The sequence below is a fragment of the Bactrocera oleae genome, chromosome 3 (assembly GCF_042242935.1).
Source record: "Bactrocera oleae isolate idBacOlea1 chromosome 3, idBacOlea1, whole genome shotgun sequence".
Lineage (NCBI taxonomy): Eukaryota > Metazoa > Arthropoda > Insecta > Diptera > Tephritidae > Bactrocera > Bactrocera oleae.
In genome coordinates, this window is record NC_091537.1 from 83,114,517 (window position 1) to 83,126,921 (window position 12,405).

The 12,405-nt window shown below is 32.0% G+C and overlaps 3 protein-coding genes across 3 annotated transcripts; 1 reads left to right on the top strand and 2 right to left on the bottom strand.

Annotated features, from left to right (window-relative positions):
• Positions 1–555: 555 nt before the first annotated feature.
• LOC106627183 (transmembrane protein 115) lies at positions 556–2,387 on the bottom strand. The gene is made up of 3 exons (XM_014247220.3): positions 1,738–2,387; positions 1,323–1,682; positions 556–1,260 (listed from the first exon to the last, which is right to left on the bottom strand). The coding sequence occupies exons 1-3, from the start codon at positions 2,256–2,258 to the stop codon at positions 783–785; spliced, it is 1,359 nt and encodes a 452-aa protein (XP_014102695.2). The 5' UTR covers positions 2,259–2,387; the 3' UTR covers positions 556–782.
• A 997-nt stretch (positions 2,388–3,384) lies between these two features.
• On the bottom strand, positions 3,385–6,981 carry Sec61alpha (SEC61 translocon subunit alpha). The gene is made up of 4 exons (XM_014247246.3): positions 6,820–6,981; positions 6,400–6,467; positions 4,490–5,581; positions 3,385–4,418 (listed from the first exon to the last, which is right to left on the bottom strand). Exons 1-4 carry the CDS (start codon positions 6,824–6,826, stop codon positions 4,155–4,157), a joined length of 1,431 nt encoding a protein of 476 aa, XP_014102721.1. The 5' UTR covers positions 6,827–6,981; the 3' UTR covers positions 3,385–4,154.
• Positions 6,982–8,228: 1,247 nt separating this feature from the next.
• Positions 8,229–11,188, top strand: frj (membrane bound O-acyltransferase domain containing farjavit). The gene is made up of 6 exons (XM_014247149.3): positions 8,229–8,440; positions 8,519–8,645; positions 8,709–8,910; positions 8,961–9,112; positions 9,174–9,550; positions 10,398–11,188. The coding sequence occupies exons 1-6, from the start codon at positions 8,229–8,231 to the stop codon at positions 10,795–10,797; spliced, it is 1,470 nt and encodes a 489-aa protein (XP_014102624.2). The 3' UTR covers positions 10,798–11,188.
• Positions 11,189–12,405: the final 1,217 nt, after the last annotated feature.

The window sequence follows — 12,405 nt, forward strand, 5'->3', positions numbered from 1 at the left end:
TTTGTTTAATTGAATACTCTAACAAGTACCAAAATTGTAATTGAATTGCACATTTAACTTAGCAATTTCTGCTGCTTTTGTTTTAGTACAATTTAGCAATAACTTACTAAAGAAAATCACTTTTTAACTCTCCAATATAAATACGGCTTGTCAATGAGGAACTTCCTTATATTATTATTTTTTTTTTACAGCTTTTCATACCGATTAATACACGCGTAAGAGCAAAGTATTAATTGTTTTATTTTGCAAATAGGTTATAGGCAATTTTTTTTACATTTTGCAACATACTAAGTTATTATTGAAGAAGTAAAAAAGAAATACATATCACGGATGTTTTCTCTCTTATAACATTAAGATGCTTAACTGTCGCGGGTAAATCGAAAGGCAACCTACATACATACAGCGCTATACGTATGAAGATATATGCATACATATTTATATATGTATATTTTAATGCTCGTTGACAAGTCCGTTATGTGTTATCTCACTTTCGAACGTCTTATTGTAAATACAACTGTTTGATTTCTTTCTTTTTAAATATAAGGTATTGTGATGTTCTCTTTTCAAAACAATATCGCTTTATTTTTCATTTTTACAAGTAGAACCACTCCATGTTTATTCACATTTACCACCGCTAAGAATGTAACTAAACTTTTTAAGTGTGCATTCAATTTCTGGTGCGTCTTTGTCATACGAGTGTGTACATATACATACATATATATATTATTATCCGTGTAAAACAAAATACCAATTTACTTTGTAACGCCTATATATTTATATATCTACTGCTCAGCGGTACCGCTCAGGTCGATTAGGGCGTCACTCATTGCCGTATTCGTATCAATATTTACATCATTTCTAGGCGGTGGCGCCGGCATTGGTATCGCTATCGTACTCATTGTACTGATCATACGTGGTTCTGCACGCATACTCGTTATAGGTGATGAAATGTTACCGCTAACATGCTGTGATTTGCCCATAAAAGAGGGATTTAGTAATGCCTCTGGACTAACATGCTCTGGTGCAGTGTGTTGTGTATGGCCATGACCGTGTGGGTGACTATGACTATGCCCATGACCATGACTATGATGGCCATGCTGTTGACTGTGATGGTGTTGGTGTTTCTGATGATGATGATGATGATGCCCAGACATAGGCGCTCCACCACTGCTTACTGTTGGAAACGATTTGGGCAATTGATTATGCCGCGCTGCATCTGTAGATTTTAAGCGTTCACTCAATGCCTTGAGGGCAATTTGTCTGTTAACACAAATAAAATATGGTTCCATTTTGAATAAGTCATTTTGTATTTAATTACATACCTTCGCCGTTCTATATCATGTGCATCCGCACCGGGTATTTGTATAGACACTGAAGATAAACTACCAGCTAGGGAAGATGAACGCGGTGGCGCTGGTGTTTTGACAACGCCCAATTTCAAACAACATATATATATGGGATTTACCAAAATACTAATTACAGGCTGCATCACATTTGGAAAGAAACTGGCAAATGTAAAACTTTCTGAACTATCACCACGACCATTTGGATGCCATTGATAGAATCGTAAATAAATCCATGCCACAATAAGACCGGAACCGAACATTGTTGGATATGTGCCATCCAATAGTTTAATTGCCCACGTAAGAATTGACGCTACTAACACAGTTAAGGGCACGTTTCTATAAAAACCAAATAAAAGTAATACTTAAAAAAAAATTAAAACGGTATAGTTACCTATTAGTTAATTTGCCCCAACGCGTTTTAAAAATTAAATGATCGGGCATTATTTGTCGTACTGCCACACAGATACCTGCTACGTAGCCGGCCAGTCCATGAATGTGCACGTCGAAAAGTATACTTTCATTATCGGTTACAACAAAATACAACAGATAATATATTGTTGTAAGTATAGATACGCCAAAATTGGTTAGCGCAAAAAACTTAAACATTTCTAATTGTCCCCATAATGGTTCCAACATTTTGCCACATAGCCCCACGGTGACGACATCGACAATCACTTCCCACCAATGTAATTCAATAAAACAAAATGTAAATGCTGTCCATATCCAGAATTCAGCATTTGGAAGTATTTTGCCTGGAGTGACACTCAACAACCGCACAGCGGTCTCAGAGTACGAGAGTAGATATCCAAAGCCAGTGATCACACAGATAAGCGTAATAACAGGCGATGTGTTGTGTAGCAAAGCTGAAAACTGTTGTTGCAGGTATTGTACATTTCGATGGTACGCCGACATTATGGTTTACGGTATGAATACCACTTTTTTTTGCACAAAAATTGAACCTTTTCAAAACATTGATATAAAAATTCTAATAAAATTGTTGCTTCCTAAATAAAAATTGTATGTGATTCCTTAACAAAAGCAAAATAATTAATGAGGTTGCCATATTTGATAATATAATATATGTGTATTGGGTACTCGGTTTTAATTGCAATCAATTTTAAAGATTTGAAAAAAATATCATATATGCAATTAATTAATTTTTTTGAAATTAAATAAGAATATTGTTTACTTCCAGCTGCTAATAAAATAATATAGCAGAGATTTAATAATAAAAATTACGATTTCTTTAGCATGTGTATTACCCTGTATACTTTGTACAATATTAGAACCAAAAGAAATAAATTCAAATATATTCAAATTTTATTATTTTTTAGGCAGTACAAATTATTTTGTTATTGCATGTAAAAATAATAGTATTCCTTAATACTGCAATTGCTAGATTTGTTAATAACAAGCGAACACTTATGCATAATCAAGGACTATCACATAAAATTTAATGGTAATATTCGATAAAGTTTTGTTTTTATATGCTTAAAGGGTATATTAAGTTTGCCACATAGTTTGTTACACTTCGAAAGAAACGTCGGAGACCAAGTAAAATATTTATATAAATTATGAGAAGAGCTGTATCGACTTAACCATGCGCGTCTGCCTCTCTGTCTATATATACGCGAACTAGTCCCTTAGGGTTTGAGATTTTGATCTGAAATGTTGCACACCTTTTTTTTTACAAGAAGCTGCTCATTTGTTAAAACCGCTGATATCGACCCACTATAGCATATAACTGCCATACAAACTGAACGATCAAAATCAAGTTCTTTTATTGATTTTTTTTGCCGAGATAAAGTTAAGATAGATTTTTTATACCCTTTTGTGCACCTGTGAAGGGTATTATGGCGCAACCGAAGTTACATTTTTTCCTTCTTTTCAATTTATTAAGTCGAAAGTCTTCCTATCTATTTCTATGCATTGGACAAAGGTTATACATTACATATGTATGCAAATTTCCTGCAGTATTTTTTTTTGAGCCACTTTTTCATATTCAGCTCATAATATCGTGTTATATCATTAAAACATATTTTTTAGGTTTTACGATTTTTTATTAAATTTTAAAACTTTTGTTTTTCTTCATTTTATTACAACTTAATATTAAATGTCTAGCTTTATTATTATAACTTCATTTCGCTTCTGTATAAATTAACTATTATGTAAATCTTAATATTATTACATATCATTACATTAATTGTTTGCCCTGACTGAATTTATAGCTAGACAACCACTACTTGATAAGCGTTGTGAAAACATTTAAGCTGCTGCAGTAACGCTAATCACATACAATTAACATAATAATTGAAATAATATTAAATTTAACATAAAGAAAGTCTATTATTTGTTTGTATGAAGTTTTATGTTACTGTTCTTGTTGTTACTACCATATCACCGCGTTCACACAGTAATGGATTCGTTGCGATTTCGCAAATTTATGTAAAAAATAACACATTTACAAGTTTTTAAAGAAAAATCTAAAAACGACCATAAAATTGGACGCAATTGATATTAAAAAATCATAATAATAATGACAGAGCCAACTCCTTCGTTTTTATGTGGAAATGTTTGATGTGTGCAATTTGTGAGGCGAGTTATGGACTTGAATGTATGTTGAATTTAGAGAGTTCAACTCTGTCCGTACAGGTGTAAATCTTACATTCAATAATGGAACAAATGTCTGGAAACAAGTAACAGTACATATGTAGCGGTAGTCGTTGGGCTCAAAGCAAACGTTTACTTCGAGTGAGTTACATATCTCATAAATAACATCGTTTAATTAATGTACAAAGCACCAACAACTTAAAACAGTAAAGTGCCCATGCCACCCATTTCAGATTGCTCCTTAACGAAGATCTCGAAGTATTGATAGATGATGGTTACAGCCAGCAGAATACCGGTGCCTGAGCCTATGGCGCCCAAAAAGTCAGCCATGACAGACAGCGCACCAATACAGAGACCACCAAACGCAGCCGCTGTTGGGATGTAACGGTTCAGTTCGTGGATCATGGAGTTTTCACGATGACCACGCATAACCATGTGTTGCTCCTTCAATTGTTTGGCAACCTATTACAAACGAAACAAACAGAAAAAAACATTATATAATTATATAAACATTGGAAATTATATAAACTTACATCCTTGGCTGAGCTACCAGACACATCAATCCATGTTTTCGAGAAGAAGGCACATGATCCCAACATGAAGACAATGTACAAAATAGCGTGTATCGGATCGGTTAAGATGTGTCCTACACTCTCTGGTGGCGATAGATAGTAGCAGAGACCGCCAATTGGGTACGAGCGAGCTGGGCCGCCACCACCAACATCAGCCCATACGCCGAGAAGATTGATAAAGACATTACCCTGGAACTTGACGGCCAACATTTGAGAGATGACATACAAGTTAGAAACTAAAGCCGATTGCAGAATGATTGGAATGTTGGAGGTGTAGAAAAGCTTAATGGGATAACTGCTGTATTGACCACGGTAACGTGCCGATTTCACGGGCAAATCCACACGGAAGCCTTGGAAGTATATGACAACGGCAAATACCAAGATGGTAGCCAATAAATTCATCAAATTTGGCAAATTCTGACGATAGAAAGCTTCGCGCAAAGCACGAACTTTATCATTTCGTGTGGCCATCAAGTGGAATAAAGCAATTACGGCGCCTTCGAATTCAGTTCCACGTCCTGTTGTAACTGTTGTTGGTGAGAATGCCTTCCACACAATTGTCTCACAAATATTGGTAGCAATGAAAAGTGAAATACCCGATCCCAGACCGTAACCTTTTTGGAGCAATTCATCAAGCAATAGCACAATCAAACCGGCAGCAAAGAGCTGAATGATGATCAACAAACAAACACCAGCGCCAATTTCTGAAGGATCTCCGTACATGCCAGTCATGACGTACACAATAGCCTGGCCAATTGTGATAACCATGCCGAATAATTTTTGTGCACCGTTAAACAACGCACGATCCTTGGGCGTATCACCGACCTCAATGATTTTGGCACCCGCCAGCAGCTGCATAATCAAACCGGACGTCACAATTGGCGATATACCAAGCTCCATAAGCGTACCACGGTTAGAAGCCAAGATCACACGAATCCAGTAGAATGGATCAGCTGAGTCTGAGCTCATAATGCCGAAAAGCGGGATTTGGCAACAAACCAAGAAGATGAATAGTGTTATAGCAGTCCATAGCACCTTCTCCCTGAATTGAATCTATTGGAAAAAAGGTAACAAAAAAAAAAAAATAACGTTAGTTATGTTATTGATTCATTTGGAGTAATAAATTTACATTATACTACATTTAAATCTGAGCATTTTAAGATTAACCTAGTTTTTTAAACTACGTATGCAAACGCGATTTGATAAAGTCATTTCTCACTCAATCTCCTTCTCTCTCTAACAAAACACATTGACTTTTAAAGATCTTTTTTTTTTTACATTTATGTTATTTCTTTACTACGTCGACAACGTGAAATTTGCTGGAGAAATCGTAGCCGACGGGGAACGATGACGTTTATTCGGCATAACCGAACAGCAAACAAATCTGTGGCACACGTAGCGCACAAGCTGTCAAAATCTGACACTTGTGGCAGCGAAATACAACTTCGTTTATACAAAGTCATATGAAGTAGGAATTAAAAGAAAAAAAAAGTAATACTTTAATTTGTTCAAACTATGAAATGGGGTCTATTTACTTATTCAAACAGTTATTGGAAACATACATACATATTAGAAAAAATATTAACAATGAAAATTCTTATTTTATACAAAAATAATATAATTGAAAATTCTGGAGCCGTGTGAATATTTGTGCTACAGCTTACAATTTTACTGCACTTTTAAATTGAATTTATACATAATTACTTATATTAAATGCTTGCGTGGCTATTTTAATCAACGACTAATAAGAGCATATCTTAAATTATTAACATAGTTGCGAAATCAGCTTCTGTTTTAATTCAAGATATGCGATTTTAAAAATGTCTAGTAATATAGCTAAGATAGTTGCTTTTATTTTATTTATAACTTACCTTTCGCTCCGGCTTGGCGATTTCCGGGAGTATGCTGCAGAATGGTTTAATAACTTCGAGGAATTTTACTGTAAATCAGAGAAAATCCAAATTTGTAGGAAATCATTTTTTTAAATTTATTTACTCAGATTGCGTTTAATAATATAGCAATATGTCTATATTAACACAATGAGCCATTATTAAGTCTATTTTACGAAGGCATTTCGCAAACACCCGAATTTGTATACGTAAGCAAATGTATAAAGATATTTATTCCTTTCACTCTACCGCTAGTACGATGAAAGCTATAGAGAAGCGAAAGCACCGCACCTTCCACCACCTTCACAATTACTTTGTATGAAAGCACTTAATAATTTTAATATTGTAATTTTTTAACCGAAACACTTTTATAATTAGTTTATTTGACGCGTATTTACTTACTTCCCATTGTGGCGGATTATTTCCGTGTGTAGCTAATAATAAAATGAATGCAGTTCTTTCCGAAATTGCACAGAACTTAAACTTTCCAATTCAAACACCAATAAGCGTAAACACACGTCCAACGCAATCAAATTTCTCAAATGAATGAACGAACGAACTACAAATGAACAAGAAACGAAATCTACTGCTATGTGCTGTCGATTTTTACGAGCGGTAATACAGTGTTGCAATAAATAAGTACGCAGCAAAAGAACAGCAAAAGTTATAGGAAAACTTGCGTAAACGGATTAGAATTCATAAAATATAGCTAAAACTATATAACTTACTATAGTAACAAGGAATCTTAAACACTCGAAAAATAATTATTACAAAAAAATGTGTGTATTAAAAAATTTACTCAATTTTAAAAACATAAAATTAAAACTTTTATAATTACATAAAAACGCACTAAAATTACTTTTGCAACCCGCCCGTCTGAGCTGTCAAATCATTCGTGTCAAACGCGAATGTAGCTGCTCTGCTCATACCTTCGTCATATATAAGGCCTGTCGTATGGCGATTGTCAAATGTTACACGTCTGACAAGTACTGCTCACGTGACCAATATTTAGTGCGCCCAATAGACATTCAACAAAATGTCAATACACACTGGGGAAAACACTTCTAATAAGTATTTGTAGAAAAGTCAGCTGGGAATATTTACAGTGAAGCTGTTGATATTGTAACCTCAGTGGACCCTAAGCATAAGCAGTTATAACTGCTTTTGTATTAAGTTTAAAAAAATTAATTAAAAATTATGGGGTGAAAATAATATAAATATTGTATATTACATGTGCAAATCAGTAATAAAAATATTATTTACCATTGAAATAAAAATAATATCATCTCTTTTCTTATATTATGTACTGCAATGAGCCAAAGTAAATTAATATTTTTGTATTTAGCTTATAGTTTGTTAATCTATATTTTATAAACCATTTTCATATAAATCAATAATTTTTAAAATTACTTTTGCATATATTAATAATATTTTTTTTTTAAATATTACCATTATTATTATACATATTATTATTTTTTATTTTATTAAATTTAATATTTAATTTCTTTTTTATTTTTACATACATTATAGGTTATTTTATTATAATTTTTAACAAATTAATAATTTAAGTCAAATTTTCTATGCTCTCAATTCAACTCCAAAACCGATAATTCAAATTGTACGTAATCGTGGAGCTCTATTCATTTCTCTCATCACTAATAAAGTGCAATATTTTCTGATAAGAACAGCTGCATTTCCTGCTGTTCAAAATCTGTTATTATTGTCAATCCAAATCGATTTAAAGTAAAAACTAAATCTATACGAACCTGTACGCATTAAAGGTGGCACATTCAACAAAACCGTTATAAATAATGAGTATCGATGACGTGATTTACGTTCTTTGCCTACTCGGTTGCATTGGTGCGGGGCATTACGTCAAGAGGATAGGCGATGAAACACAACGAAAATTTATTAGCACCGGTCTCGGTTTTCTGGTGGTGTTTATTGTATCGGGTTACCATGCACTACATTGTATTATATCGACAACTATTGGATCGTTAGTTATTATCCATATGCACCCAAGGTACTGGTACCCTTTGAACTTACCTACTGCTTAAATTTAATATTTTATGAATTGACCAATTTTTTCTTATACATTTAGCCGTTGCCATTTGATTACGTTTTGCTTAATGTTCGGCTATTTGGTATTCTTCCGCTTAGTGCACGTATTTGGTTTGCCAAATTATCCTGGACACACCAATATGATACAGATGATATTAACATTAAAGGTAATATACATATGTGCGTGTATTTATGTATGCGCTTACTATATGCTAATATTTCTAAATTAGGTTTCGGGAGTTGCTTTTGAGAAAACGGCTGCTTGGAAAAAGTTACGACAACGTGATAAGGAAATTGCCGAAAGGAAGGGCGGTGAAGTTATAACTGCCACTGAGCCACTTGTGGAAGTAACAGATTATGATGTGGAGTTGCAGGATATAGGATTTGCTGAGATCTTCCACTATTGTTTCAATTACATAGGTGTATTGACAGGTATGAGAACTCTGCCGCATTGGAGTGTTTTCTATATATGTAATTCTTAGGTCCATATTACCGCTATCGCACATACCTTGATTACTTCGAGATGCCATTTAAAGATTATGCGCCGCATATAACCGCAACAATAGAAAAACTCAAATATGCCGGTCTGTATTGTTCACTGTATCTTGTAGCCAACTACCTATGGCCGCTTGAGGTAAGTAATTGCGCATTTAATTAAACACTTACTTATGCAAATCTTTAATTCGTATTTTTAGTATGCTTTAAGTGAAGAATTTTATCAAGAGCGTTCATTTATATATCGGCTTATGTATGTGTGGCCGACATTTTTCACGTTCCGTATGCGTATTTACACTGGCTTAACATTGAGCGAATGTGTCTGCACTATGGCTGGTTTTGGCGCTTACCCCGATGAGGCGGATGCCACCAGTGGCGAGGGACCACGAAAGCAGTACGCACATTTGCGACGTGATGCCGATAAACGTACTTACAATTTCACTACTATTGTAAATACGCGTGTACGCAGCGTAGAGACTTGTTGGACCTTCCGTGAGGGCATGAAACACTGGAATATTTGCATACAGTATTGGTTGGCGGTGAATGTTTACAAGTTATTCCCAAGCAAGCAGTACAGGTGCGTTGTTTATGTAGTTCGAACAAAAACATAATTTTTATGTCCTGATATTTTTTAAAAAGTCACTTTTAGGTTATAGAAATTTATTATTTGTCTGTCTGTCTATATATACAAGTCTCTCAATTTAGATATATCAAGCCGAATTTTTCCATGCAGTCTTTTCTCTGAAAGAAACTGCTCATTTGTCGCAATCGTTTATATTGGGCCACTATAGTACATTGCTGTCATACACACTGAACGTTCAAAATTAAGTTCCTTTATAGAAAACTTTTTTATTTGATAAGATATCTTCACGAAATTTTACATGGACTCTTTTTCCAAGACAACGGTACAATCTTCCAACAAATTGTTCAGATCGGACCACTGTAGCAAATAGCTGTCGTATAAACTGACCGATAAAAATCAAGTTCTTCTATGGAAAAGTTTTTTAATTGGCAAGATATCTTTACAAAATTGGGTAATAATTATTTCCTAAGGCAATGGTGTAATATCCGAAAAAAAAATTTTCAGATTGGAGCACTATAGCATATAGCTGCTATACAAACTAAACGTTCAAAATTAAGTTCTTATATGGAACACTTTTTTATTTGATAAAATATCTCCACAAAATTTAGTTTAGTTTATTGTCCAAGACAACGGTACAATCTTCCAACAAATTGTTCAGATCGCACCATGCATAGCAAATAGCTGCCATACAAACTAACCGATTAAAATCAAGTTCTTGTATAGAAACTTTTTTTTTTATCTGTGTAGGGTATTATAGTTTCGCTGCAACCGAAGTTAACGTTTTTTCTTGCTTATAACTGTGTTAAGTTATATTTATTTAAAATACAACTATTTTTTTTAGAACTATCGTAACATTGCTTTGCTCTGCCTTCTGGCATGGCTTCCGTCCTGGACACTATTTCTGCATCATGGGTGCGCCATTTTACGTTTCTTTGGAAGATATGTGGAATAAATTGGTGCGCAAGGATGCTACCGGTCTACAACGTCAAATTATCGATGTTCTCTTTTGGATAGCGAAGTTCTTCGCTTTCAGCTATCTTGGCATCTCATTTCTACTAGCTTCATTCTCTAATATCTGGAAGTATTATAGCTCAGTGTATCATATTGGTTATGTGGAATGGTGTGTCTTTATAGTATTGGGTAAATATTTGTTAAATTTGAAAAAGTCAGCTGAAAAGCGACAGCAAAAACAAATGGATGTTGCAGAAAGCGAAAAGGAGCAAATGAAAAAAGTGGCTTAAATCCAGTAAACAGGCCTTAGCAACGTAGAATTAAAGTATATATTTATATATGAGCTATATTAGTTACTATATATGTATGTGTGTACACAAATGGATTTTTACATAGCTTTATTATGTACAGGTCAATGTGAAATAGTGTATTATCGTATTGTGCGGATATTAACTACTATGCCAACATTTCCAGTAGTTTAGTTTTTACTTGTAACTTTTATAAGTATCTAAGCACAAATAACTACCTAAAAAATATTATATTAAATAATAATATTATTCATGAAGGGGTTGCGAATTTTTTTATTCAAAAACTTTGCATTGAAATATAAATAAGAAAAAAAGTTGAACCAGTTGAAATTTTTTTAAAAATAAGCTTTCATTTCAAAATATAATTAAAATGTTGGAACACAACGTATGCAAACGCGAAAAATATTAATTTCAAAAAATTTTATTTTTAATTATAAACTTTTATTATATTAAATTTTTTTATTTTTCGATCCAGTATTTGTGATTATATAAACAATAAAATTTTAACCCCGCTTTTAGGATTCAAGTTTTTTTAAATTAAAAATACATTTTTTATCCGGCTTTTAAGATAATTTTTTTTTAACTTTAAATACGGTATATTGTATAAATTTTTTTTTTTGGGATTAAAAATTTATTTGGGATTAGAACATCAAAAATTATTTTTAATTAATATTTTGAGGATTATATGGTATTAATTTTTTTTGGCATTAAAATTTATTTGGGATTAGAAATACAAAAATTAGATTTTGAGGATTACAAAATAAAAATATTTAATTAATTTATTTTTTGAATGCATTATTTGCAACCCTGGTTCATGATTATACAACCATACGTTCGTAACTATTTCAAACTCAACTGTAATATATAGAATGTTAACCCGTTGTAAGCTTTTTTGGAGACTATTAGAACAATTTTTTACAGGTTATGAATTTAGTATTATTAGTTGCAGAGTTAATTTTTTTGTACAAATTTGCTTTTGTTTTACAAATTTGTTATTATTACTTTTTTTTTTAATTTTTAGTTTTTGTTAATTTGTTTTTCTTTTATGCAATTTTGTTATTTTTTTTTTTACAAATTTGTAATTTTTAGTGTTTTTTTTACAAATTTGTTATTTTATTTTTATTTTTTAAATTTGCAGTTTTTTGTTTTAATTTTTAGCTTTTGTAAATTTGTTATTTTTATTTTTTAAAATTAAAATTTTTTTTTTTACAAATTTGTTACTTTTACTTTTTTTAATTTTTAGTTTTTGTAAATTTGTCATTCTTTTATGCAATTTTGTTATTTTTTTTACAAATTTGTAATTTTTAGTGTTTTTTTACAAATTTGTTATTTATTTATTTTTTTTAAATTTGCAATGTTTTTGGTAATTTTTATTTTTTAGCTTTTGTAAATTTGTTATTTTTATTTTTTAAAATTTAAATTTTTTTTTACAAATTTTTTACTTTACTTTTTTTAAATTTTTTAGTTTTTGTAAATTTGTTAATTTTTTTTTTTACAAATTTGTAATTTTTAGTGTTTTTTTACAAATTTGTTATTTTATTTTTTGCTAATTTTTATTTTTACTTTTTTTTTTAATTTTTAGCTTTTGTA